This window comes from Pelophylax lessonae (genome assembly GCF_965119305.1).
Source record: "Pelophylax lessonae genome assembly, chromosome: 3".
Lineage (NCBI taxonomy): Eukaryota > Metazoa > Chordata > Amphibia > Anura > Ranidae > Pelophylax > Pelophylax lessonae.
The window spans coordinates 20,800,249-20,825,917 of NC_138770.1; the positions used below are offsets into that span (position 1 = coordinate 20,800,249).

General features: G+C 45.4%; 4 protein-coding genes across 4 annotated transcripts in view; 2 read left to right on the forward strand and 2 right to left on the reverse strand.

Annotated features, from left to right (window-relative positions):
- The window catches only part of LOC309548838 (uncharacterized protein), a gene marked incomplete at its 3' end in the record, with an annotated part of 605,194 nt that overhangs the window by 441,915 nt on the left and 137,610 nt on the right, over positions 1 to 25,669 (forward strand). The window lies entirely within an intron of this gene.
- Positions 1 to 25,669, reverse strand: part of LOC309550245 (uncharacterized protein) — a gene marked incomplete at its 3' end in the record, with an annotated part of 2,091,994 nt that overhangs the window by 221,652 nt on the left and 1,844,673 nt on the right.
- Positions 1 to 25,669, forward strand: part of LOC309548831 (uncharacterized protein) — a gene marked incomplete at both ends in the record, with an annotated part of 260,742 nt that overhangs the window by 94,609 nt on the left and 140,464 nt on the right.
- LOC309548833 (uncharacterized protein) overlaps positions 1 to 25,669 on the reverse strand; it is a gene marked incomplete at its 5' end in the record, with an annotated part of 63,963 nt that overhangs the window by 34,922 nt on the left and 3,372 nt on the right. Inside the window, 4 exons of the mRNA XM_082248770.1 lie at positions 940 to 1,675; positions 3,972 to 4,029; positions 18,339 to 18,473; positions 18,601 to 18,710. Coding sequence (XP_082104896.1) covers positions 1,275 to 1,675; positions 3,972 to 4,029; positions 18,339 to 18,473; positions 18,601 to 18,710 — 704 coding nt within the window. The 3' untranslated portion in view covers positions 940 to 1,274. The remainder of the gene's footprint in view (positions 1 to 939; positions 1,676 to 3,971; positions 4,030 to 18,338; positions 18,474 to 18,600; positions 18,711 to 25,669) is intronic.

A 25,669-nucleotide genomic window follows, 5' to 3' on the forward strand; every position in this document is an offset into this window, starting at 1 on the left:
CTTGGCTAATGCTCACTCGGATCTTCTCCCCCCTCCCCTTCCCCACCCCTCCCTTTCCCGCCTCTCATCCCCCCCCCTTTTCTCTTGACTGACTCCTCTATCTCTACTAATACTCTTTCGTGGTTTAGGCCCAGAATGACTCCAACTCCCACACCGTGAGGGGGTGTGTTTACTGGGAATCAGGCAATCTTAAGGATGTACTAGTGCATCCATATGACTATCCTCCCCCCTCCTTTCTCTCTCCCCCCTCCCCTTTTACCCCCTCCTTACCCCCCCCCCCCAATTCCATTCCCCCACGTTGATACTACCTACTTGATTCAATTGTGCAATTGCGGAAAATGTTTGATTGTTTATAGCTTGATCCACCCTATCTTTTGAATTTCTGTAAATGCATGATACTTTATGCATTATTGTTATATTTTTGAAATACAAATAAAAATTTTCTTAAAAAAAAAAAAAGCACAGGGACACACAGGATGCTTAGCAAGAGCACAATGGCAGCCGAAGACATCCAATGTGTCCCCTCACCAAGCTGTGCAGGTAGGTGGCAATAACCCTAATCTATAACCAGCCTTTGCAGTAAGTAAGGTGCACGTGGAAGGGATATACACATCACTGGTACATTCTGAGCAACATGGCTGCCCTGGTTCTTCTCACAGAGTTTTGGGGGTGACCAGTTCACATTATCATCACAACAAGCAATTGTCCAGATGTTACAAATTCTGACTGTAGCTTAGCACAGGAATTTTCTATGATCTTCAGCTCAATCCATTGGCCATACTGAGGTAATTTTCCCCGAAATATCTCCATAAGTAAAAAATGTGAAATACCACATTATGGATGGTAGATGGAGCTGATAATCTTAGGAAATCACTATATGAAATAAATACGGTCAACATTCCTCTCAGATGGGCAAATAATGATTTTTTTTAAATAGACCTCTAAGTGTTTGTGAAATCTTACACCACAAAATGTACTCAGCCAATGAAAGGTAATGACTCCATTTTATTTTTCTACTGCTATCAATGGCCAACACGGTACAACACTTCATCCATGTCTTTGGTGATCTCTGATCTCCTTATGAACTGTTTCTTACATGATGAAGATCAGCCATGGTGTAGATCAGGGTGTGCTTCTTCCCCACATGAGAGCTGTGATGTCCAGCAACATTCATATAAAATACATTTCCAACACTCAAGACACTAATACACCTCAAGGGTTGTGTGGGATCCCTGATGTACAGGAAGACAGGACTTCAATGAGTAACAATTCTCTCATTTAGGACAGGAATATGGCTTCTCCCCCGTGTGAGATCTCTGATGTTTGTAAAGATCAGACTTCCGTGAAAAACATTTTCCACAATCAGGACAGGAATACGGCTTCTCCCCCGTGTGTGATCTATGATGTTTGTAAAGATTGGACTTGTCTGAAAAACATTTCTCGCACTCAGGACAGGAATACGGCTTCTCCCCTGTGTGCAATCTCTGATGTTTGTAAAGATGGGACTTCTGTGAAAAACATTTACCACAGAAAGGACAGGAATACGGCTTCTCCCCCGTGTGAGATCTTTTATGGATATCAAGACTGGATTTAGAACGGAAACATTTCCCGCACTCAGTACAGGAAAGCCTCTTATCTGTTGGAAGGACGGCACTGTTCCTCACAGTCGGAGGTTCTTTAGGATAACAGGAATACGATGGTCCATCTACACTGTGTGGTGCCAGATGGACATTTGAGGTAGCCGGGTTTTCTCCTGGACGATACTGTGTGATGTCCTCATCTTCTACTTTACAGTCTGGAGACAAAGTGAGACAATCCTCTGAGGTTTTCCTCATCTCCCGTCCATGTACTAAAATAGAAATACAAAGATTATTACTAGACATGAGCAGATTGGTTCCCCTAAACCAGGACTCCGCCCACATCAGGCAGCTTTGTCTCTGAGGATCTTACAATTCCACCTTCAAGGGAACGGTCCTCTGAATCTCCTGGAATTAAGTGTAAAGGTTGGGTTGTGGCGCTGCTCTGTATGCACTTTAGAGATCAGTGTGCTTGTACAATATCATCAAAAATCCCAATGCCTATTATTATATCAAATATATGCAACATATGCAAATTGTGTGCAAAAACTGCTCCTGTTGTGCAAAAAATACATATTGTAAATTATTGTGCAAGCTTGGCAAAGAGTGAAAATAAAATTAATGTGCAAGATCCATCAAAAAAAAGTGCAAGTGCTACATTCATTGAAGCCTTCAAATGCACAAATTATAAATAATTACCACATGAAACATAAAATTACCTAATACACATAAAGCACCAAGTTATGTGCTTAATAAACAGTTCATAAATAATGTGCAAGTGTCCTTTAAATTTCACTCTCCTTGTGATTTTGCTGATTCTCATGATGCCCTCGGCACAGGGACCTTAAATGGTGCTCTCACGACATACAATGTGCCCAGTGTTTCCACTCATGCCCCACCTCCTGATATCACACTCACCAGATGACTTTCCCCTTGGAACAGGTGTATCTCGCTTTAACAATTGTGCCTGGCTTGTTTGCGGCATCCACAGCCTCTGTTTTCAGATGTCTTTTCCCCTATATCAGGGGTATCCGGCTTTGGCAGTTGTGTCTGGCTAGTATATCGCATCCATGGCCTCTCCTTGCATCCCCCCCCCATTTTCTCACTCCCAGCTGCGGTCCTCCCCTCCTTAGTGGGTTCCCCCGTCCTCCTCCTCAGGGCTCATCATGAGTTCCCACACCATTGCCTCCCATCTCCTGAGACTGCACTCAGTACCTTGGGTCTGGGACTATACAGACTTATCCCTCCACCCGGCACAGCCAGCAAATAACAGAGAGGAGAACTCGGGAGAATTGTTCTGTCAGAGATCTTACTAGACCAGGGCATGAGGAAGAAGACCCAAAGAACGTACCCCAGCTGCTTAAGTATAGCAACATCTTTGGCTAAAATCAAAATTTTTCTGCCAGCTAAACCCTGGAATCTCCATAAATCCAGTCTAGAACCATAAATTGTGTCTGCAGCACAGAGAAGGAAGATTATCCGAGAGAAATACAGGAATACAGGACAGGGAACACAGCGCAGGAAAGTGACCTGGGAATTATATGCTGATATCACCCAGTCTTTGCCCTACTCTGGACCAATCAGTGAGCAGTATGGATGGAGGAACGTATTTACTGTTAATAACCCACCTATGCTGATCTTGGTAGGAGTGTCCTCCTCTATAAATGTCCCCGTTATTCCATCCTCCTCCATAGACTGCTGATCATCCCTCACATACCTCTCTTCTTCTTCTGCTTTAACCTCAACTTTTATATCGATTGGATCTTCCTAAAGCAAGAAAAGGATTGAAAATATCATCTGTAAAATACAATTTTAATATTGTGACATCACATAAAATATCCACACATCGTCTCCACAAGTCCATGTTCTAGATGGTCCAACCCACCAACCTTGTAATGGTGAGGGATGGTGTGATCTTCCTTTGTGGAATCCCGGGAATACAGAGGATGGGGACATCTCTCTGGTGGGTTCCAAGTATTAGGTGGCTCCATCATATCCTTGTGCCGTTCTGAAAACTCCTCCATCACTCCATACTCCTCATCCTCCTCTTTATACTCTTCTTTGACAACAATTGTATAATCCTCGAGGTTTCCACTCTGAATATTAAATAAAACATTCATTGTAATAAACAGGCTTGTGAATAAATCATACGTAACTATTAGTGATTGTTCCTCATCTACCTGATGATGGTGAGTGATGGTGTGACCTTCCTGTGTGGAATCCCGGGAATACAGAGGACGGGGACATCTCTCTGGTGGGTTACCATTACTGGATCCATCTGTAGGAAACACACACACTGACTGAATACATTGTTTCTATGTGTTTATCCGATGATGGGGGATCTAGGTGGACCCTCCGTTCTGCTCTCTCCTTTACAATAAAGTCTCCTCTTACCCGGTGATGTGAGGGGCAGCTGATTCTCCATCATGACGTCCTTACACCTTATAGGAACCTGACACACACAATGATACAGTCACCATCCAGACACATCCCTTGTCTCTTACTGGATAATGTCCCAGAATTCCCAGCGCCACTCACCTCTCCTGTCAGCAGCTCCATCATCTTCTTGGTGACTTCTAGAATCTTCTGCATGTTGTGTCTTTCAGGTTTTAGGGAGTCCCATGGAGGCACTGTGATGGTCATATGATCACCTGACTTCAGAAGAGGAAATCTCTGTATTGAGGAACCAATAAGAATATCATGTTAGAATCCCAGAATCATCCTCCCCTCATTGGTCAGATCTGTGTTTTATTAATAGAGATACGACTGATGTCATGTGACCTCCCAGAATCCTCCTTACCTCTCCAATCAGCAGGTAGATGATCTCCAGGGTGAGGTTTAGTATCTTCTCAGTCATGTGACTCTGGTCCTCCTCCATCCTCATTGGTGCCGTCATTTGATCTATACAGGTCTCCTTGTAGACGGATGGGTTTGGGAATCGAAAGTAAGAATTATTTGGATGGTATTGGTATCACAATATTAAGATGTGGATGTGTGTGTGTGTGTGGGGGGGGGGGGGGGTAATAGGAGGGTTGCTATATATTTAAGAACTACTTCCTCCATTAGAAAAAAAAATATTTTGGCCTGTTTAGTGTTTGATATACAGTGCCTTGCAAAAGTATTCGGCCCCCTTGAACTTTGCGACCTTTTGCCACATTTCAGGCTTCAAACATAAAGATATAAAACTGTAATTTTTTTGTGAAGAATCAACAACAAGTGGGACACAATCATGAAGTGGAATGAAATTTATTGGATATTTCAAACTTTGTTAACAAATAAAAAACTGAAAAATTGGGTGTGCAAATTTATTCAGCCCCTTTACTTTCAGTGCAGCAAACTCTCTCCAGAAGTTCAGTGAGGATCTCTGAATGATCCAATGTTGACCTAAATGACTAATGATGATAAATAGAATCCACCTTTGTGTATTCAAGTCTCCGTATAACTGCACCTGCACTGTGATAGTCTCAGAGGTCCGTTTAAAACGCAGAGAGCATCATGAAGAACAAGGAACACACCAGGCAGGTCCGAGATACTGTTGTGGAGAAGTTTAAAGCCGGATTTGGATACAAAAAGATTTCCCAAGCTTTAAACATCCCAAGGAGCACTGTGCAAGCAATAATATTGAAATGGAAGGAGTATCAGACCACTGCAAATCTAGGAAGACCTGGCCGTCCCTCTAAACTTTCAGCTCATACAAGGAGAAGACTGATCAGAGATGCAGCCAAGAGGCCCATGATCACTCTGGATGAACTGCAGAGATCTACAGCTGAGGTGGGAGACTCTGTCCATAGGACAACAATCAGTCGTATACTGCACAAATCTGGCCTTTATGGAAGAGTGGCAAGAAGAAAGCCATTTCTTAAAGATATCCATAACAAGTGTCGTTTAAAGTTTGCCACAAGCCACCTGGGAGACACCAAACATGTGGAAGAAGGGGCTCTGGTCAGATGAAACCAAAATCAAACTTTTTGGCAAAAATGCAAAATGTTATGTTTGGTGTAAAAGCAACACAGCTCATCACCCTGAACACACCATCCCCACTGTCAAACATGGTGGTGGCAGCATCATGGTTTGGGCCTGCTTTTCTTCAGCAGGGACAGGGAAGATGGTTAAAATTGATGGGAAGATGGATGGAGCCAAATACAGGACCATTCTGGAAGAAAACATGATGAAGTCTGCAAAAGACCTGAGACTGGGACGGAGATTTGTCTTCCAACAAGACAATGATCCAAAACATAAAGCAAAAGCAAAATCTACAATGGAATGGTTCACAACTAAACATATCCAGGTGTTAGAATGGCCAAATCAAAGTCCAGACCTGAATCCAATCGAGAATCTGTGGAAAGAACTGAAAACTGCTGTTCACAAACGCTCTCCATCCAACCTCACTGAGCTCGAGCTGTTTTGCAAGGAGGAATGGGCAAAAATTTCAGACTCTTGATGTGCAAAACTGATAGGGACATACCCCAAGCGACTTACAGCTGTAATCGCAGCAAAAGGTGGCGCTACAAAGTATTAACTTGCGGGGGCTGAATAATTTTGCATGCCCAATTTTTCAGTTTTTTATTTGTTAAAAAATTTGAAATATCCAATACATTTCGTTCCACTTCATGATTGTGTCCCACTTGTCGTTGATTCTTCACAAAAAATTACAGTTTTATATCTTTATGTTTGAAGCCTGAAATGTGGCAAAAGGTCGCAAAGTTCAATGGGGGCCGAATACTTTTGCAAGGCACTGTATTTGAGCTCCAGGGACCCCATTAGCCTGCCGGGTCAGAGATTCCATTTTCTCTGTTGGGTTTGTTTGGTTCCTGACCTGCTTTTGAATAATTTTAGATCTGCAGACAAGAAATGATAAATGCGATCCTTCCTTTGATTTGATTACTCTGAGACAGTGCTGTGAGGTCAATGTTGGGTCATCATGATGGAAGGGGAACTTACAGGACTTTTGGCCGGAGTTGCCAGATAATCAGGATAATTGCCAGAACTCTGGCTGCAAGGCTCCAATCTTTGGATGGCTACTGACTGACAGGAGTGATGTCACTGTCATTCCCTGCAGTAAGAGAAGGGATTGGATAGCAGGAGGATACTGCTGGGGGAGTAGAGAGCTGTTGGGGGGAGTCTGTTATCTTCCCTCCAATAGCAGCCCAGTATCGGTAGGAGGAGGACAGCAGGGGGTAGGGGTTTGGTTGCCAAGAACACTAGTATCCTGGCCAATGTACAGAGTGGCAGTGGGTTCCTGTGGCTGTGAATTCTAGCACCGGCACTGCCCAAGCCTGTGTCATGGGAAGGTAATGGACTGTTGAACATGTATAGAATTGACCTCTAACTACCTGTTAGTCGAGCTACACAAACAAACCTCTACTAAGAATGAGTGTCCACCAAGGGGTGAAGGACTGATCTTCTTCATTCCACTTGTTATCTTTGAAATGTTTATTTGACTAGTGACATCGTAAGAAGTTGAAGGTTGCTTTCCTTTCCTAGCAGGAGTTCTGTAAGGAGGTCTGAAGTAGGTGTGGCTGAGAGGACATCATAGACCAAGAGCCCCACTCTCTACTTTAGAGTCACCCTGAGCCCTACAACCTCCTCTTTCCTCAGAGCTTTGCAGCCCACCAACCCTATCATAGGCCAAGAGTCCTTCAGCTACACTACGACCTCAGAGTCATTCAACTCCAGGATGGTCATTGTCTTCTCTATTTATTGTCAGTGCTGTTTGTTTAGAGGAACATATTACTAGAATTTATCTCCAAAATGAAGAGAATCTTCCGGCCCCATAAATGGGGAAATGTTCTGCCCCTGAAGGGGTTAATCTAGGTTTCCACACTATATATATGTGTATCATCATCTGCTGGAGATAAAAGACGTCACAGTGACTATGGAGGAAGAGGACGGACATGACGGGGGGGGGGGGTTACTGGGTGTAAATAGAAAATAAGATCTTATTACCTTCTCTACTGCCACTTCCAGTAATATCTTCTCTTTATTTCCTCCCAACTCACCTCTCACCCGGCAAATCTTTTTTATATCTGACATCACTTCCTGTCTGTATTCCATAGAGACTTCCTGTCTTGGGAGAAGTGAGATCACCACCTTGTGGAGTTCAGAGGAACTGCAACCCCGAGAAATATCTCATAATAACCATTCATGTGGCTACCATGGAATATCAAAAATAACCAAAGAAAAGAAAAATAGGAAAACATGAATATATTTCTTATGCAACCAACTGTTTAACAAAGATATTTTATTACATATAGAAAAGTTTTCAAGACACAAAAACAAAGGTATACCTAATAAAACAGATACCCCCAAAATGTATCATTTTGGTGAAGAAAATAGAAAAATAAATCCTAAAGCATAAAAATGTATATCAATCCAGGAGGGCATGCTCAAATCCGTCTGGACCAGACATCTGAGGCTCTGCAACGTTTGGCGCTCACAGCTACTGCCCAGCTTACTACAGCTCACTTGCTGCCTCCTCGCACCCCAGATCTGGTCCTGGACTGTCCAGCATGGTGTACATTGCCATCAGACAGAAGCAGAAGCTGAAATCTATCTCGGGGTGCTCACATGGGCCTCTTCCAATATGGCAGCTCTCTCAGCCTCCCAGTCTCACTCTCCTCGCAATCCGCACTCTGCAAGCAGTCACAGCCAACTCCCAACATAGATGGCGAGTCTAATACTGATCTGGGAACCTCTCCCCTTGCTTTTCAATTGGATCCCATTCACCCTGACTTGCTTAAGCAATGTGAGCAAATGCTCACTAAGGATCTGACGCAAACCTCAGACCAAATTACAGACCGGATATCCTGGGAAATAAGAGAGAGGACAGAGCACAGCCAAACTCAAGCAATGTGGGGTGATAAGGGTGTCAGCAGTACAGTACAGCGCCATCATATGACTAGTGTGGGGTGATAAGGGTGTCAGCAGTACAGTACAGCGCCATCATATGACTGGTGTGGGGTGATCAGGGTGTCACCAATACAGTACAGTGTCATCATATGACTGGTGTGGGGTGATCAGGGTGTCACCAATACAGTACAGTGTCATCATATGACTGGTGTGGGGTGATCAGGGTGTCACCAGTACAGTACAGTGCCATTAAATGACTGGTGTGGGGTGATCAGGGTGTCACCAGTGCAGTACAGCCCCATCATATGACTGGTGTGGGGTGATCAGGGTGTCACCAGTACAGTACAGCACCATCATATGATTGGTGTGGGGTGATCAGGGTGTCACCAGTACAGTACAGCGTCATCATATGACTGGCGTGGGGTGATCAGGGTGTCAGCAGTGCAGTACAGCGCTATCATATGACTGGTTTGGGGTGATTAGGGTGTCACCTATACAATACAGTGCCATTATATGACTGGTGTAGGGTGATCAGGGTGTCACCAGTGCAGTACAGCACCATCATATGACTGGTGTGAGGTGATCAGGGTGTCACCAGTACAGTACAGCACCATCATATGACGTGTGTGAGGTGATCAGGGTGTCACCAGTACAGTACAGCGCCATCATATGACTGGTGTGGGGTGATCAGGGTGTTACCAGTACAGTACAGCACCATCATATGACTGGTGTGGGGTGATCAGGGTGTCACCAATACAGTACAGCGCCATCATATGACTGGTGTGGGGTGATCAGGGTGTCACCAGTAGAGATGGCCTTGTGGTTCACCCGGAGGTCGGTTCGCGGCAAATTTTGCTTGTTCCCTACCTGCCAATTTTGCAAACACATGGCGTTGTTCGTGGTGGCCATATTAGTTTACATACGGGAGAACTTTGACCCATAACTCAGCCGTAAGGTGGAACGGGAAAGCCAATTGAAACATTTCAGCACATGGACATGCCCCCTACCCTATAAATAGACCTGAGCTGTCGGCCATTTCACATTCTGCTTTTTGTCAGCGTAGGGAGAGGTCTGCTGTGTTCATGAGGGAGAGATTGCCAGACACAAATAGCTCTGTTAAGATCCACAAAAGTCCTTTTCAGGGCTGGTATTTCGGTATAGGTCTACTAGTATCTTTTCAGGTTAGGGGCAGGTATCCAGTCGGTGCTTTAGGGGCAGTTAGTGATTGGCAGCAGTCACACAAATCGCTCTGTTAATGTCCACAAAAGTAATTTAAAGGGCTGCAATTTTTTTGGTATTGCTGTGCAGTGCACTATATAGGGGGTGGGGGGTAATCCACAGTATAATATACTTTGTAGAAAGCATATTATAGTGGATTAGTAGTATTATTGTGCACTGTGCAGCATTGTGACAAGTGTGGTGACTGAGCGTTGCTGCAGCAATACTACAAACAGTGCCAAACTCACTGGCCAATTTTTTGAACAACTGGTGTGATAAACCAGTGGCCCCCCCAATACCACATATTGAAGTGGGGTGTTATCTGAGTATACTTTCATAAGTGTATTTGTGTCCTGCAACAATATTGCCTCTTTTGCTGTGTTAACTCTGATATACACAGTGCCAAACTCCCTGGCCAATTTTTTGAACAACTGGTGTGATAGACCAGTGGCCCCCCAATACCACATATTGATTTGGGGTGTTATTTAACAGGGTACTTTTATAAGTGTGTATTTTAGTCCTGCAAAAATGTGGCCTCTTTTGCTGTGTTAACTGTGCTACACACAGTGACAACAGTTACTGACCAATTATTTGTAGAACTGGTGTGATAAAACTGTGGCCCCCCCCAATACCACAGATTGAAGCGGGGTGTTATATACCTTTTTCCAGATATACTGCGATTCTCTAGAGACTTTTGTCACAGGGTAATTAAAAAACATGACAGGCAGAGGAAGAGGCAGACACTTACGCAGAGGTGATAGGGGTAGGGCAGGAGCAGTAGGCCGGAGCCAAAGTGTGAAGTTTCAACTGCCGTGTGCAATTACGTCAAAGGACGCACCAGACTTGGTTGAGTGGCTCACTCAGCCTTCCTCTTCTGCACCCTCCACATCCTCTCTATCTGCACCCTCTTCACTCTCTGCTGTGTGCACCCCCAAAGACACCACCACAAACACCACATACCCTCCGATTGAGTCACTGGAATTATTTTCCGATCCATCACAAGATGTTTGCGATGCGCAGCCATTGTTGGCATCGGATAAGGAAGAGGAGGTAGCAACTAGCCTGTGTCTCCTTCTTCCACCCCCCCCCCCATCATATATTACACCATGTATAATATCAATATCTGATATAGATATCAGATATTACAGCCGCATATTGCAACCAAGATTTAGATGGGACTCGTTTAGCTGCAAAACTGGAACTGTTTATTGAACAAGAATACAGGCTTTTTATACACTACACAATCAGGTAAGGCTGATCACATTATCATATGCAAACACAACTGTATACAGAAACATAACTAACACTATAAAAATTAAGCTAATTAGCAACCTGGATAAATCGGGGATCTTATTCCAGGTCAGACTTGCCGGCATCAAACTCACGAAGTACAATACACATTATTACAAGTGTAAACACGCCCCCAATAGTTTGCTAGCAGACAATAGATGTGTTAATTTTAGTTTGAGGCATAGAGGCCTCAAATATGGAACCTCCAGTTCCCAGAGTCTGTGTGTTTTGGGGAGACATGAACAAGAATCAGAAACAAGACCACTCCACCAATCCCCCAGGCATACACCTTCCAAAAAGCAGTGTTCATGTAAATGCCACCCTGGGTTCAGACATTTCTTACTGTAGCCCAATGGTGGCCCTGACCCTGCACGTCTTCCAACTTCTTAAAAACCCTGGGTTCAGACATTTCTTACTGTACCCCAATGCCGGCCCTGACCCTGCAAGTCTCCCAACTCCTCTGACACCCTGGGTTCAGACATTTCTTACTGTACCCCAATGGCTGCCCTGACCCTGCAAGTCTCCCAACCCCTCTGACACCCTGGGTTCAGACATTTCTTACTGTAGCCCAATAGTTGTCCTAACTATGCAAGTCCCCCAACCCCTCTGAAACCATGGGTTCAGACATTTCTTACTGTATTCCAATGGTGGCCCTGACCCTGCAGGTTTCCCTACCTGACACCCTGGGTTCAGACATTTCTTACAGTACCCCAATGGTTGCCCTGACCCTGCAAGTCTCCTGACCCTCTTGTCACCCTGGGTTCAGACATTTCTTACTGTACCCCAATGGTGGCCCTGACCCTGCAAGTCTCCAGACCTCTCTGCCACCCTGGGTTCAGACATTTCTTATTATACCTCAAAGGTTGCCCTGACCCTGCAAGTCTCCCAACCCCTCTGACACCCTGGGTTCATACATTTCTTACAGTACCCCAATGATTGCCCTGACCCTGCAAGTCTTGTGACCCCTCTGACATCCTGGGTTCAGACATTTCTTACTGTACCCCCTAGTTGTCCTGACCCTACAAGTCTCCCAACCCCTCTGACACCCTGGGTTCAGACTTTTCTTACTGTACCCCTGTTGTGCGTTATACGTTCAAGAATATTATTCTGAATGAAGTATGAGTTATTTTTAATCTATTAATTTCTTTTTAACAGCATATACCAATCTTAGTGAACACAGACTACAGTAGAAAATATATATATATATTTATTCATAAGACATGTATTCACAATAAATAGATATGGGTGACACAAAAATAAAATCTCACATAAAATACAAACTTAATGATAACACTAGTTGAATCGGTTTGGCTCAGCAATACAAATCAAAGGACAGGATTACTTTTTCCCCAGGAGTAAAAACCATATATCAAGAGTTCTATATATCAGACAAAGTTGTCTGCGAATTGCGTAGCCAACAGTCACTCCGCTGCAGTTGGAGTGAAAACAGACTATGCAAAATGTGAGACTAATTCGCTAATATGTCGCTAAACCAAGAATGGAAAAATTTAATAAAAACTAAAATAATGTTTAGAGAAAAATCTACAGTGGTTGTTACACCTGGGAAGGTAATGTAAATATCCTGAGCATACGATTATAGCATACAAGGAAACAAAAAATCAAAGAATCAATAATGCATAATTACCATTTCAAAATGGCTGCTGGCTCAAAATGATTGTTTACCAGAGTCCTGAGATCGCTGCCTTTCCCAAAATGGTGGCTGGTTAGGGAGGAGCTTGCGTCCTTAAAGTTTTTCAGAGTGTCAGGCGTAGAATGAAGGTGAAGTAAAATGGAGTATGATGAGTGTGTATGGGTGGATGTGTGTGTCTCTATGTCTCGTCTGGGTTCCTTTACATATTGTATAGGACAAAAAGGGTATAAAAATTACAATGAGCAGAAACCAGAAGGTGGAACTTCTTCCCATTGGTTGGGGTAAATAACCATTAACTGGTTGAGTAATTATGCAATACCTCTACTAACCACCATGTATGTCAGGGAGCAAATATATGTGATAGAAGTCACTACATTAATTTATAGTAATAAAAAAAAAAAATGAGAATCTGTCCATATTCTCATGGTGCCGGCATGGCCATCTGATATTTCTGTAATATCTCTTAGAAAGGTTCAGTTCTGGTAACGCCGTTTAATGAATATGCATATTAATATCATATATATATATATAATTAAGAATAAGTGACTTACTTATAGATTATCTAAATTGATACACAATAACCTGGGATTATAATTGTTTGACACATGTGATGTATTCAATCAGAAGGTTATCTACTAGAGAATTATTATGCTAGTAAATAATATAATCATGACATGGTCTGGGATCTACAATATGAAATAATCTAATTTAATCATCAGCTACTATCTAACTGATATAATATAATCTTCAATTGAGGATTGTCCATATAACCATCATTTCCACATCCCCTCTTGGTATATGATGGAGCAAGGAGGTTGTAGATGCTTATGATTATATTAAATTTATTTAAAAATACAGTTGGAATAGGTCTAAGTTAATTACCAGAAAATTAACCAAAAACTTTCTTCCCATGGCTCCTCTGTTGTTTATTTTTCCATAGGTGAAACAATGGTGTGTTAGTTAGGTAATCCATGATACAGCTGTCCTTGGGGAACCTGTTAGGATCTGCTATTGTATGGAAAATAACTCATGGCCAGGACACAATGTTTTATGGCTTCTTCAAATATATTCTCTTTTCAAGACCATAGAATATAGTCGTTATCTCCAGGGTTAGTCAACAACGGCTTACCACTTTTCAACAACGAACAATGGAAACTACAAACCGGAGCCTTTTATTGAGTTTCTAGTGAAGGCCATAAATTGAACTTTGTCTCTGGGGTCATTCAGTTCATAATTCTTCACATGCAATATGAAAAATATGCCTATTTCTTACCATAGTCCGGACAACCCCCTACCCTGATCATTGGTATTTTTAGATATTTATTGCTGGGTTGACTATATATAATCTCTGTGCGCCAGTATCTCCTTCCTCCATTAGCAGAAACACAGGATCTCCATCTCCCTACTAACAGAACGGTGATCTGCCTTGTTTACATTGGTGGACAACTGTTCTGCCTCTCTCGGGAACTATTGCTGGGTACCAATGGACACCGCATCTGCCGGACCCACTGATTGGCTCCTGCTGTGTCCAGGGAAAGCTGGGCGCCGGCGGCGCGTGTGCACGCCACAAACCCAAAAAAGCAGATGATGTACAGGTACGTGATTCTGTGCTGAACGGCCGCCCTACCGCAGTACATGTATGTGGGGTAGTCAGAGAAAAAATTTGCCCTGATAAAGAGACTATGACCTGGTGGATTACATGCGGAACTCCTGTGCCCAGCTGAGGACATTTAAGACCTCCTGTGCCCATGCTGAGGACATTTAGGGCCTCCTGTGCCCAGCTGAGGACATTTAGGGCCTCCTGTGCCCAGCTGAGGACATTTAGGGCCTCCTGTGCCCAGCTGAGAACATTTAGGGCCTCCTGTGCCCAGCTGAGAACATTTAGGGCCTTAAGATTGAAGATGTGGTGGATGTCTCCTTTTGGTTTGGGAACTGTGATCAGAGTAGAACTCCTGGAACTCTTCTGGCCCCGGACCTGGAAATGCAGATGACGTACAGGTACATGATTCTGTGCCGAACGGCCCGCCCTGCCACAGTACAAATACGTGAACATGAAAACAGAGCCTCTAATATAAGTGATAATTCTTTGCCGCTTGAAACGTACATAAGGAGTGAAATATTTCCCGCACTCAACATGAAATAGGATGCTCGCCGGTATGAACTTTCTGGTTTCTACAAAATAAACCTTTGACTGGAAAACATTTCCCGCACTCGTAACATTAAAAAGGGCGCTCACCTGTGTGTAAGTAGGTGTTCTTTCTTAGTGAAACATTTCCCACACTCTGCACATGAATAGAGACACTCGCCTCTATGAACTTTCTGGTGTCTAACAGGTAACCATTTGAGCGCAAAACAATTCCCGCACTCTGAACATGAATAGTGAGGCTCACCTATGTGTATTCTCTAAAGGCTAAGAAGGTTTCCTTTTCTATTAAAACATTTCCCACACTTTGAACATGAATAAGGAGGCTCAACTGTATGGATTCTCTGATGGCTAAGAAGGGTTCCTTTATTATTAAAACATTTCACGCACTTTGAACATTAACAGGGAAGTTCTCCCCTGTGGATTCTCTGATGGCGAAGAAGGTTTCCTTTACGATTAAAACATTTCGCGCACTCTGAACATGAATAAGGAAGCTCACCTGTGTGTATTTTCTGATGGCTAAGAAGGCTTCCTTTCTCATTGAAACATTTCCCGCACTCTGAACATGAATAGAGACACTCACCTGTGTGTATTTTCTGATGCCTAAGCAGGTTTCTTTTATCATTAAAACATTTCCCGCACTCTAAACATGAATAGGGACGCTCACCTGTGTGTATTGTCTGATGGCTAAGAAGGTGTCCTTTACGAATAAAACATTTCCCGCACTCTAAACATGAATAGGGAGACTCACCTGTGTGTATTTTCTGATGGCTAAGAAGGCTTCCTTTCTGAATGAAACATTTCCCGCACTCTGAACATGAATAGGGAAGGTAATCTGTGTGTATTCTCTGATGTCTTACAAGAGTTGCTTTATCATTAAAACATTTCCCGCACTCTGAACATAAATAAGGACGTTCCCCTGTGTGAGTTTTCTGGTGCCTGAGAAGGCATCTTTTTTGACTAAAACATTTCCCGCACTCTGAGCATGACAATGAATTCTCTCCTGTATGAACCCCTTTATGGTTTAAAGAAGATTCCCTGAGATGAGATGGTTTCCCGAACCCGTCGGCACTGTCAGATATTAGAGGACTATGTGAAGTATCAGGAGATTCCAATGATCTCCTCCAATGGTGAGGTCTGTCATGTATATTATGAGGAACGGGATTTACTTCTGGAGAAGATGCCATGTCATTATCTTCTGTAGTCACATCTTCCTCCGATGTCCTTCTATTCCCACCACAGAGTCCGTCTGTCAGAAGACAAGAAAAATTACCAAGAGTTTTCCACACTCATATACACTGCTCAACACTTTATAATCAGAGTATAGCATCAAGTCAGGGAAACTCCTGGGATATTCATCTGCTCAGTCAAGTAGAAGAGGGGGTTGTTAATCAGTTTCAGCTGGACAGGGCCATAGAAGGTGCTTAACCCATCAGCAGGACCGGTATCTGCTCCTTTGTACAAGGAGGACCAGGATGAGCACTGCCAGAGCCCTACAAAATGACCTCCAGCAGGACACTGGTGTGAATGTCTCTGACCAAACAATCAGAAACAGACTTCATGAGGGTGGCCTGAGGGCCCGACGTCCTCTAGTGGTCCCTGTGCTCACTGCCCGGCACTGTGGAGCTTGATTGGCATTTGCCATTGAACACCAGAATTGGCAGCTCCACCACTGGCACCCTGTGCTTTTCACAGTTGAGAGCAGGTTCACCCTGAGCACATGTGACAGACGTGAAAGGGTCTGGAGAAGCCGTGGAGAACATTATGCTGCCTGTAACATCGTTCAGCATGACTGGTTGGGTGGTGGGTCAGTGATGGTCTGGGGAGGCGTATCCATGGAGGGACGCACAGACCTCTACAGGCTAAACAATGGAACCCTGACTGCCATTAGGTATTGGGATTAAATCCTTTGACCCATTGTCAGACCCTATGCTGGTGCAGTGGGTCCTGGGTTCCTCCTGGTGCACGACAATGCCTGGCCTCATGTGGTGAGAGTATGCAGCCAGTTCCTGGAGGATGAAGGAATTGATACCATTGATTGGCCCCCACGCTCACCTGACCTGAATCCAATAGAATACCTCTGGGACATTATGTTTCCGTCCATCCGATGCCTCCAGGTTGCACCTCAGTCTGTTCAGGAGCTCAGTGATGCCCTGGTCCAGATCTGGGAGGAAATACCCCAGGACACCATCCGTCATCTCATTAGGAGCATGTCCCGATGTTGTCAGGCATGCATACAAGCACGTGGGGGCCATACACACTACTGAGGACCATTCTGAGGTCCTGCAATAACATTTCACCAAAATGGACTCGCCTGCTGCGTCATTTTTTCACTTTGATTTTCGGGGTGTCTTTGAATTCAGCCCTCCGTAGGGCGATAATTTTGATTTCCATCAAACTATGTGGCATCCTTTCCTTCCTAACACATTACCCAGTCCATACCAGTATAGATCCTAACACATTACCCAGTCTATACCAGTATAGATCCTAACACATTTCCCAGTCCATACCAGTATAGATCCTAACTCATTACCCAGTCCATACCAGTATAGATCCTAACACATTACCCAGTCCATACCAGTATAGATCCTAACACATTACCCAGTCCATACCAGTATAGATCCTAACGCATTACCCAGTCCATACCAGTATAAATATCCAGCATGATATTTTCCCCATTGAGATCTGATGTGTTTTCAAAGTGTTCCTTTCATTCTTTGGAGCAGTGTATGTTGGTCGAGCATTTCAAAGTGTAAAAGAGATCTGTGGTGGAACTGGGTGCAATCACAACACCAAACTATGACAACTAACCAGATCAATGATACCACCCAACCAAACATCACTAAGTAAGCTTTAACCCATTCTTGTATAATTACCCGAGCTGATATCTGGAGAAGTTTCTTCCTCTTTAACTGCGTCCATCATCCCAACCTCCTCTGTAAAATGCAGATCACCCCTCACATACGTCTTTTCCTTTATAACCCCAATTTGTACATTTATCAGATCTTCATCCTAAACCAACAAAATGGCAGAAATAATATTAAATACAAAAAAATAATAATAATAGAAGAATGATATCTCTTAGGGCTTGGCATCACTTTCCTACATTCTCATCTACCTGATGATGGTGAGGGATGGTGTGATCTTCCTGTGTGGAATCCCGGGAATACAGAGGACGGGGACATCTCTCTGGTGGGTTTCTGTAACTGGATGATTCCACCGTGGTGTCCTGGTACTGCTTTTTGTGACCATTTGGAAACTCTGCCTCCTCCACCACATAATCCTCATCATCCTCCTCTTTTATTTCTTCTTTAATGTTGACTTGTGTGGAATCCTGGGAATACAGAGGACGGGGACATCTCTCTGGTGGGTTCCCATTACTGGATCCATCTGTAAGAAACACACATACTGATTGAATACATTGTTTCTATGTGTTTATCAGATGATGGGGATCTAGATGGAGCCTCCGTACTGCTCTCTCCTTTACAATAAAGTCTCCTGACATTCTGACACCTTATAGGAACCTGACACACACAATGATACAGTCACCATCCAGACACATCCCTTGTCTATTACTGGATAATGTCCCAGAATTCCCAGCACCGTTCACCTCTCCTGTCAGCAGCTCCATCATCTTCTTGGTGACTTCTAGAATCTTCTGCATGTTGTGTCTCTCAGGTTTTAGGGAGTCACATGGAGGCACTGTGATGGTCATATGATCACCTGACTTCAGAGGAGGAAATCTCTGTATTGAGGAAGCAATAGGAATATCATGTTAGAATCCCAGAATCCTCCTCACCTCTCCGGTCAGGTCTGTGTTTTATTAATACAGATAAGAGTGATGTCATGTGACCTCCCAGAATCCTCCTCACCTCTCCGGTCAGCAGGTTGATGATCTCCAGGGTGAGGTTTAGTATCTTCTCAGTCATGTGACTCCGGTCCTCCTCCGTCCTCATTGGGGCCATCATGTTTGAAGGTTTCCCTGTAGACAGGTAATATTGATAACAGAGAATTATCTGGATTGTTATTGGCTGTACAATAATAGGATGAGGATATCAGGAGGTAATATGAAGGTCGGTATTTATTTAAGCACTATGGTCCCAGTGAGAAAATATTTAATGTGGACAGTTTAGTGTTTTCTATTATTCATATGGTCCGGGATTCTTGTAAAATTTGGCCACCTGAATCACAAATTCCATTCTTTATGTTGGGTGTGAGATGAGAATCAGGATAAAGGTCAGGACAAGCAACAGACGAGCGCATCCAAGAGATGAAGCCGGGGTCACTACACAGAAAATCAATCCCAGGAAACAACAGGCAGGAAGAGGAATAACAAGAAGGAGCTCAGAGACAAATGAGAATATTGCTCAGCCAAAGGGAGATTATCTCAGCATGACTTACATAATGAAGGAGATGAGGGGGAGGGGAGGTGACCATAGATACATGGAAATTCAGCTGGTTTAGCAGGGATCGGTCACATTTCCATCCATGTGTGGTCACTGTCGGTTAAATATCACTCGATCAGCATCTGCAGCCAATAGGTTCATCACTGATCTGTGTATTCTGAGAGCGGAGGAGTGCCCCCCATTGTCAGAATACAATAGTGCAGCGGGAAGGACTCTCCCATCCCCCTCCAATGTGTGGATGGGGAATGAGTGTAGCTTTTTTTACTCATCCCGCTGGCTGAACGATAAAACTTAACCATGTATGGCCAGATTTGGAAGCAAGATATATTATTCATCAACTGATCCCCCTGAAGGGGTTAATCTAGGTTTCCACACTATATATGTGTGTATCATCATCTGCTGGAGATAAAAGAGGTCACAGTGACTATGGAGGAAGAGGACGAACATGACGGGGGGGTTACTGGGTGTAAATAGAAAATAAGATCTTATTACCTCCTCTGCCGCCACTTCCAGCGATGTCTTCTCTCTACTTTCTCCCAACTCACCTCTCACCCGGAACTTCCTGTGTATACCTGACATCACTTCCTGTCTGTACCTGATATCACTTCCTGTCTGTATTCCATAGAGACTTCCTGTCTGGGTAGAAGTGAGATCACCACCTTGTGGAACTCAGAGGAACTGCAGCTCTGAGAAACATCTGGTAGTGTGAACACAGCCTTGTGCTGTGTGTGTATGTACCGTATATCCTTATAGATCATCTCCACTCCCACCAAGGGGGATAGAAATATATTACTGCTCGGGGGGGGGGGGGGGGAGACATTTTGGCACCTTTGATTTTGCAGAAAAATTGATTGCAGATTTAGTCATGTAGAACATCTGTTATATGGATACAAAGAACCCCAGCAGAGAGTAAAGGGTGGAAATGGCTCCTGATCCCCAGATTTGGGCAATTATGTCACCAATATAAATGGATAAAAACCTACGCTATGTGTAACAACTCAAATACCTACAAAAATAACTTCTACCGGACTGCTGCTGTAACAAAGGTAAGTATTCCCTTTATCAACTAGAAGAGCATTATGTGTCACAGCGCTGTCCTATTGTGTGTGCACATAAATTATCACAAATACACTAAAATATGTGGATGCATTCATATATAAAGTGCTAGGGGCTCAAAATAATATTCTCTGCAGATCTACTGCTTCCACTTTGCACAATTTCTATATTCTTATAATATTTGCTGCTATATTAAATAAACTTAAAACCTGTGAAATTTCATGTAATCATACAATATTTTGTGCTCAATATAGTGTTCTCTGCAAGTCCACTGCTTCCACTTTTCATCTACTTCAGTGAACTTATTTTGTTAAAATAAATCCACGAATGAAAAGTTGATAAGGTGTGAAAGTGCTCCGTGCTCCAAACTGTGCCAGCTGTAGTGTAGCCACGTCTTCTTCCACCTCTTACACACGTGATGGTGAGGGCGCCCCCTTAGTAGTGCTTCCCCACTCACCAGAGCAATATGACTCCCAGCTTTTCAGCTACCAGAGTCACAAACATCCTTCACACTCTCCTCACCTCCGATGGCAAAGGAACTGGTTCCTCCTCGCTCACTCCTGCGAGTCTGCTGCGCTTTCTGTCAGTCTCCCGCCTAGAATCGGCTTCCTCCTCCGACCGCTGTTCCAGCAGGAGCTCCGCCTCTTCATACACACTCAGGGAGGAGAGAAAGGGGAAGGATATACAGTACATACACACACAGCACAAGGACGTGTTCACACTACCAGACGGTTCTCAGGGCTGCAGTTCCTCTGAGCTCCACAAGGTGGTGATCTCACTTCTACCCAGACAGGAAGTCTCTATGGAATACAGACAGGAAGTAATGTCAGATTCAGGCAGGACATTCCATAGGAAGTAAAGAGAAGACAATGCAGGATCTGGCGGCAGAGGAGGTAATACATAGATTAACCCCTTCAGGGGGATCAGTTGATTAATATATCTTGCTTCCAAAGCTGGGCATACATGGTTCAGTTTTATCGTTCAGCCAGCAGACTGAGTGAAAGAAAACTGAAGCGATTCCCCCATCCACACATTGGAGGGGGATGGGGGGAGTCCTCCCCACTGCACTATTGCATTCTGACAATGGGGGGCGCTCCTCTGCTCTCAGAATACACAGATCAGTGAGGAGGATTCTGGGAATGTCATTTGATTTTAGTGTTTGTGTTCAGACCTAGAGTTTTCCTCCTGTGAAGTCTGGAGATCATATGACCATCACATTGCCTCCACCTCCCTCCCTGATAGAATAGAGAAATACAAAGAAGATTCTAGAAGTCACCAGAGAGATAATGGAGGAGAGGTGAGCGGTGCTGGGAATTCTGGGAGATTATCCAGTAACAGACAAGGGATGTGTCTGGATGGTGACTGTATCATTGTGTGTGTCAGGTTCCTATAAGGTGTCAGGATGTCACTGTCTATTTCTCCATGGAGGAGTGGGAGTATTTAGAAGGACACAAGGATCTCTACAAGGACATCATGATGGAGAATCAGCCGCCCCTCACATCACCGGGTAAGAGGAGACTTTATTGTAAAGGAGAGAGCAGTACGGAGGATCCACCTAGATCCCCCATCATCTGATAAACACATAGAAACAATGTATTCAGTCAGTGTGTGTGTTTCCTACAGATGGATCCAGTAATGGGAACCCACCAGAGAGATGTCCCCGTCCTCTGTATTCCCGGGATTCCACACAGGAAGGTCACACCATCCCTCACCATCATCAGGTAGATGAGTGACAATGATTGGTAGTTCTGATTTATACACAGAATATTTGTTACAATGAATGTTTTATTATATATTCAGAGTGGAATCCTCGGGGATGATAATATTGATGTTAAAGAAGAGTATAAAGAGGAGGATGAGGAGTATGGAGTGATGGAGAAGTTTTCAGAAGGACACAAGGATATGATGGAGCCACCTAATACCAGGAACCCACCAGAGAGATGTCCCCGTCCTCTGTATTCCCGGGATTCCACACAGGAAGGTCACACCATCCCTCACTGTTACAAGGTTGGTGAGACAGAGATTATAAAACACAGACTCATGGAGACAATGTGTGTATTTTTATGTGATTCCACAATAATAAATCTTATATTTCTCTTACGTCCTCCGACAGTCGCCGCCCCTTCCCAAGTCTTCACCAATGGGTATTGACCTTTGCTCCGTAGGAGTAGCTAGGCAACAAGAATTGTTAATACAAAAGCTTTTAACATAGACACACCCCTAGGGGCTGTCCCCTCAGTCAATACCTCCCTGCACCAGCATTCCCAACTCAGTTTGATCTTGCCTAGCTTAGGAGTAGCAGGCTTTCCTGTGCTGGGGCTCAGTCTCAGCCTTTGTCCCCTTTATTTGATTTTTTTTCAAGTATTTTTTTCTCCTTTTCTTTACTAGCTGTTATTTTGTCAGCTTTAGTTTAAGGATCTTCGGATGAAGAATCATCATGCGGAGCTGGGTCTCGGACTGGCCGCCCTGGATCCCAGGGCTGAGAGCCAGATGGATCCCCAGCCTGCCATCGAGCGTTCAGCTTAGGTTTGCCCTGGCACATTGAACGACCCGTCCCTGTTCGCTGCAGGGATGCTGCCTGTGAGGTGGCCACCTCACTGGACGCCATGCTGCGGTCTATGGCTGCAGCCCACAAGCGTCCTGGCTGCAGCACTCCCTGTCTGCCCTGATAGCGGTTTGTCGCTGGAGACGGCTCCCCACGCCATCTGGTATGGTAAGCGCCTTTCTATGTGGGGACCTCTGTCTGGGGTGTCAGTCTATGGCTGTGTGTTCCCCTCATGTCTGTGTATGCGGGCTCCCTGATGTGATCCCTGTGTGGGTAACAGTTTTTATTCACTACTGTGTGGTGGGGACCCCTCTCTCTCTCTCTCTCCTGTGTCACCTTAGGTGCTGTGAGTGCAGACATGTGTATGCGGCGACCGCTACGGCTGAGCGCCGCGCGGTCCGCCATTTTTGGTTACTGTTGGGCGAATGTGGCTTCTCCCTGAGCCTTGTACAGGGTTGCAGTGCGGTTTGCTTTTGGCGCCATTCGGCACCATCTTGCGTGTGGCATGCTCGCTCGATCCGAGCACATGTCGGCGGTCATTTTATTGTAGCCTCCATTCACTTCTACAGGGCAGCCATTTTCCCTGAGCCCATTGCATATGAAGTTTAGCCTTCCTTGTCTCACAGCGATCGGTGGCAACAGTCTGCAGGCTCTGCAGGTGCTCCCTCCATGCTTTTCTGTGATATCCTTCCTATCTCAGTGGTCTGATTCTGCCTCACCGGCTACGCTGGAAATGGTGGACCAGATTCATCAGGGGGTCCTGTATTTGTGCAATGCGGCCTTGAATGCGGCCCCTTTCGCTGCACGCCTGTCTAGTGTCGCGGTGTCTATCCGTCGACTGATCTGGCTGTGGAGTTGGTCGGCTAACCAATCGTCTCGCAAAACGGTGGCTGGTTTTCCCTATGCTGGGTCTCGCCTTTTTGGTGAGGCTTTGGATACTCCGGTGAAAGGAGTCGCTGGGGGCAAGAGCACTCTGTTGCCCCAGAATCTGTGGAACAAGTCCTTTCGCGGCAAGCGCGGCCCCGCTTTTAGACCCTCTTAGGGGTTCTTTCATGCCTTTATGTCGCGTTCGAGGGCTAGTCCTTCAAGGCCAAGGTGGCCAGACGGAGCCCTGGGCGGGTAAGCAAAAGTCCGGCCAAGCCGGCTCTGCGCACCATTCCACATCTGCCTGGGGTGGGGGGACGTTTGCGCGGTTTCCTCCAGCCTTGGCTGTTCCGCATTCAGGACAGATGGGTTCAGGAAATCGTTCGATCAGGTTACGTGATCGTATTCCATTCTCGGCTGGGGGGCAGGTTTTTCCCTCAAATCATCAGCTGACCCCTGGGCGTTGGCAGGATCTGCATCGAGCGGTGCAGGATCTTATGACCCAGGGGGTGGTGGTTCCGGTGCCTCCCCGGGACTGGTTTCGGGGGTTTTTTACTCCAATCTGTTCACTGTGCCCAGAAAGGAGGGCAAGGTGCGTCCGATTCTGGACTTAAAAGCTCTGAACCGCTTTGTGCGGGTTTGCGAGTTTCATGTGGACTTCCTGCACTCAGTGGTGGCTGCCCTGAGTCCGGGGGAATTCATGGCCTCCATCGATTTGAAGGCTGCGTCCTACACATCCCCATTTTCGAGGTTCACCAGTGGTAGCTTCGTTTCGCCATTGCGGAGGATCGCTATCAATTCGTGGCGTTACCTTTCGGTCTCGGTGCATGAGATGTCTAGGTTTAATGGTCTCGGCTTTCGAGGCGATCCTTTTTGCCCAGTTTCCCACACGGGGTCTCCAAGCGGAGATTCTTGCCGAGTGGGACGGGCGACCGCAGTCCTTGGATCTGCGGATCTCATTGAGCCTACGTACCAGAAGGGATCTTCTGTGGTGGCTCCAGTCCCCGGCGGTGTCGGGTGGCAAGTCTTTTCGTCCGTGGTTGTGAACGGTGATCACCACGGATGCCAGCCTGTCGGGCTGGGGTGGTGTTCTGGGCGTTCTGTCCGCCCAGGGAACTTGGTCGGAGGAGAAGTCCTCCGTTCCGATCAACATTCTGGAATTGAGGGCGATAAAGCCTTGTCTTCTGCGATGGACGGACCGGCTTCGGTGCCGTCCAGTTCGGGTTCAGACGGTCACTGCCACCGCAGTGGCCTATACCAACCATCAAGGGGGCACCAGGAGTGCCCGGGCGGCTCGGGAAGTGGCCGACTTTTCTGTCTTGGGCCGAGACGCATGTCCTGGCGATGACGGCAGTTCACATACCGGGGGTGGAGAACTGGCAGGCGGACTATCTGAGTCGCCAGACCCTGGACCAGGGGGAATCGTCCCTTCACCCGGATGTCTTCCAGATGTTGTGCGCGAAGTGGGGTTCTCCAGATGTGGGCCTGTTCGCATCTCGTCTAAACAACAAGGTGGAAAGGTTCGTGGCAAGGACGCGCGATCCTCGGGCAGACGCCTCGGACGCGTTAGTGGCGCCCTGGCATCAGTATCGTCTGATGTATGCCTTTCCACCGATTCAACTACTGTCCAGGCTGCTTCGCAGATTGGCCTCGGAACCGCACACGGTGATTCTGGTGGCACCGGACTGGCCTTGCCGGTCTTGGTACGCAGACCTCGTAAATCTGGCGGTCGCCGCTCCATGGCGCCTGCCGCTTCGGGAAGACCTTCTGTCTCAAGGGCCGATATTCCATCCTGCTTTATAGTCGCCGGCTTTAACGGTCTGGCTGTTGAAAGCCAGGTCCTGAAGGATAGGGGTCTCTCCCCTGAGGTCATTCCCACTTTGATCAAGGCTAGAAAAGCCTCTTCGGGAAAAATTTACTACCGTACTTGGAAAGCGTACTTTGCCTGGTGTGAGTCCAGGGGGTATTCCCCTCGCTCGTACTCGGTGTCGAGAGTATTGGCTTTCCTCCAAACTGGAGTGGACCAGCGTTTGGCGCTGGCCACAATTAAGGGTCAGATTTCTGCGCTGG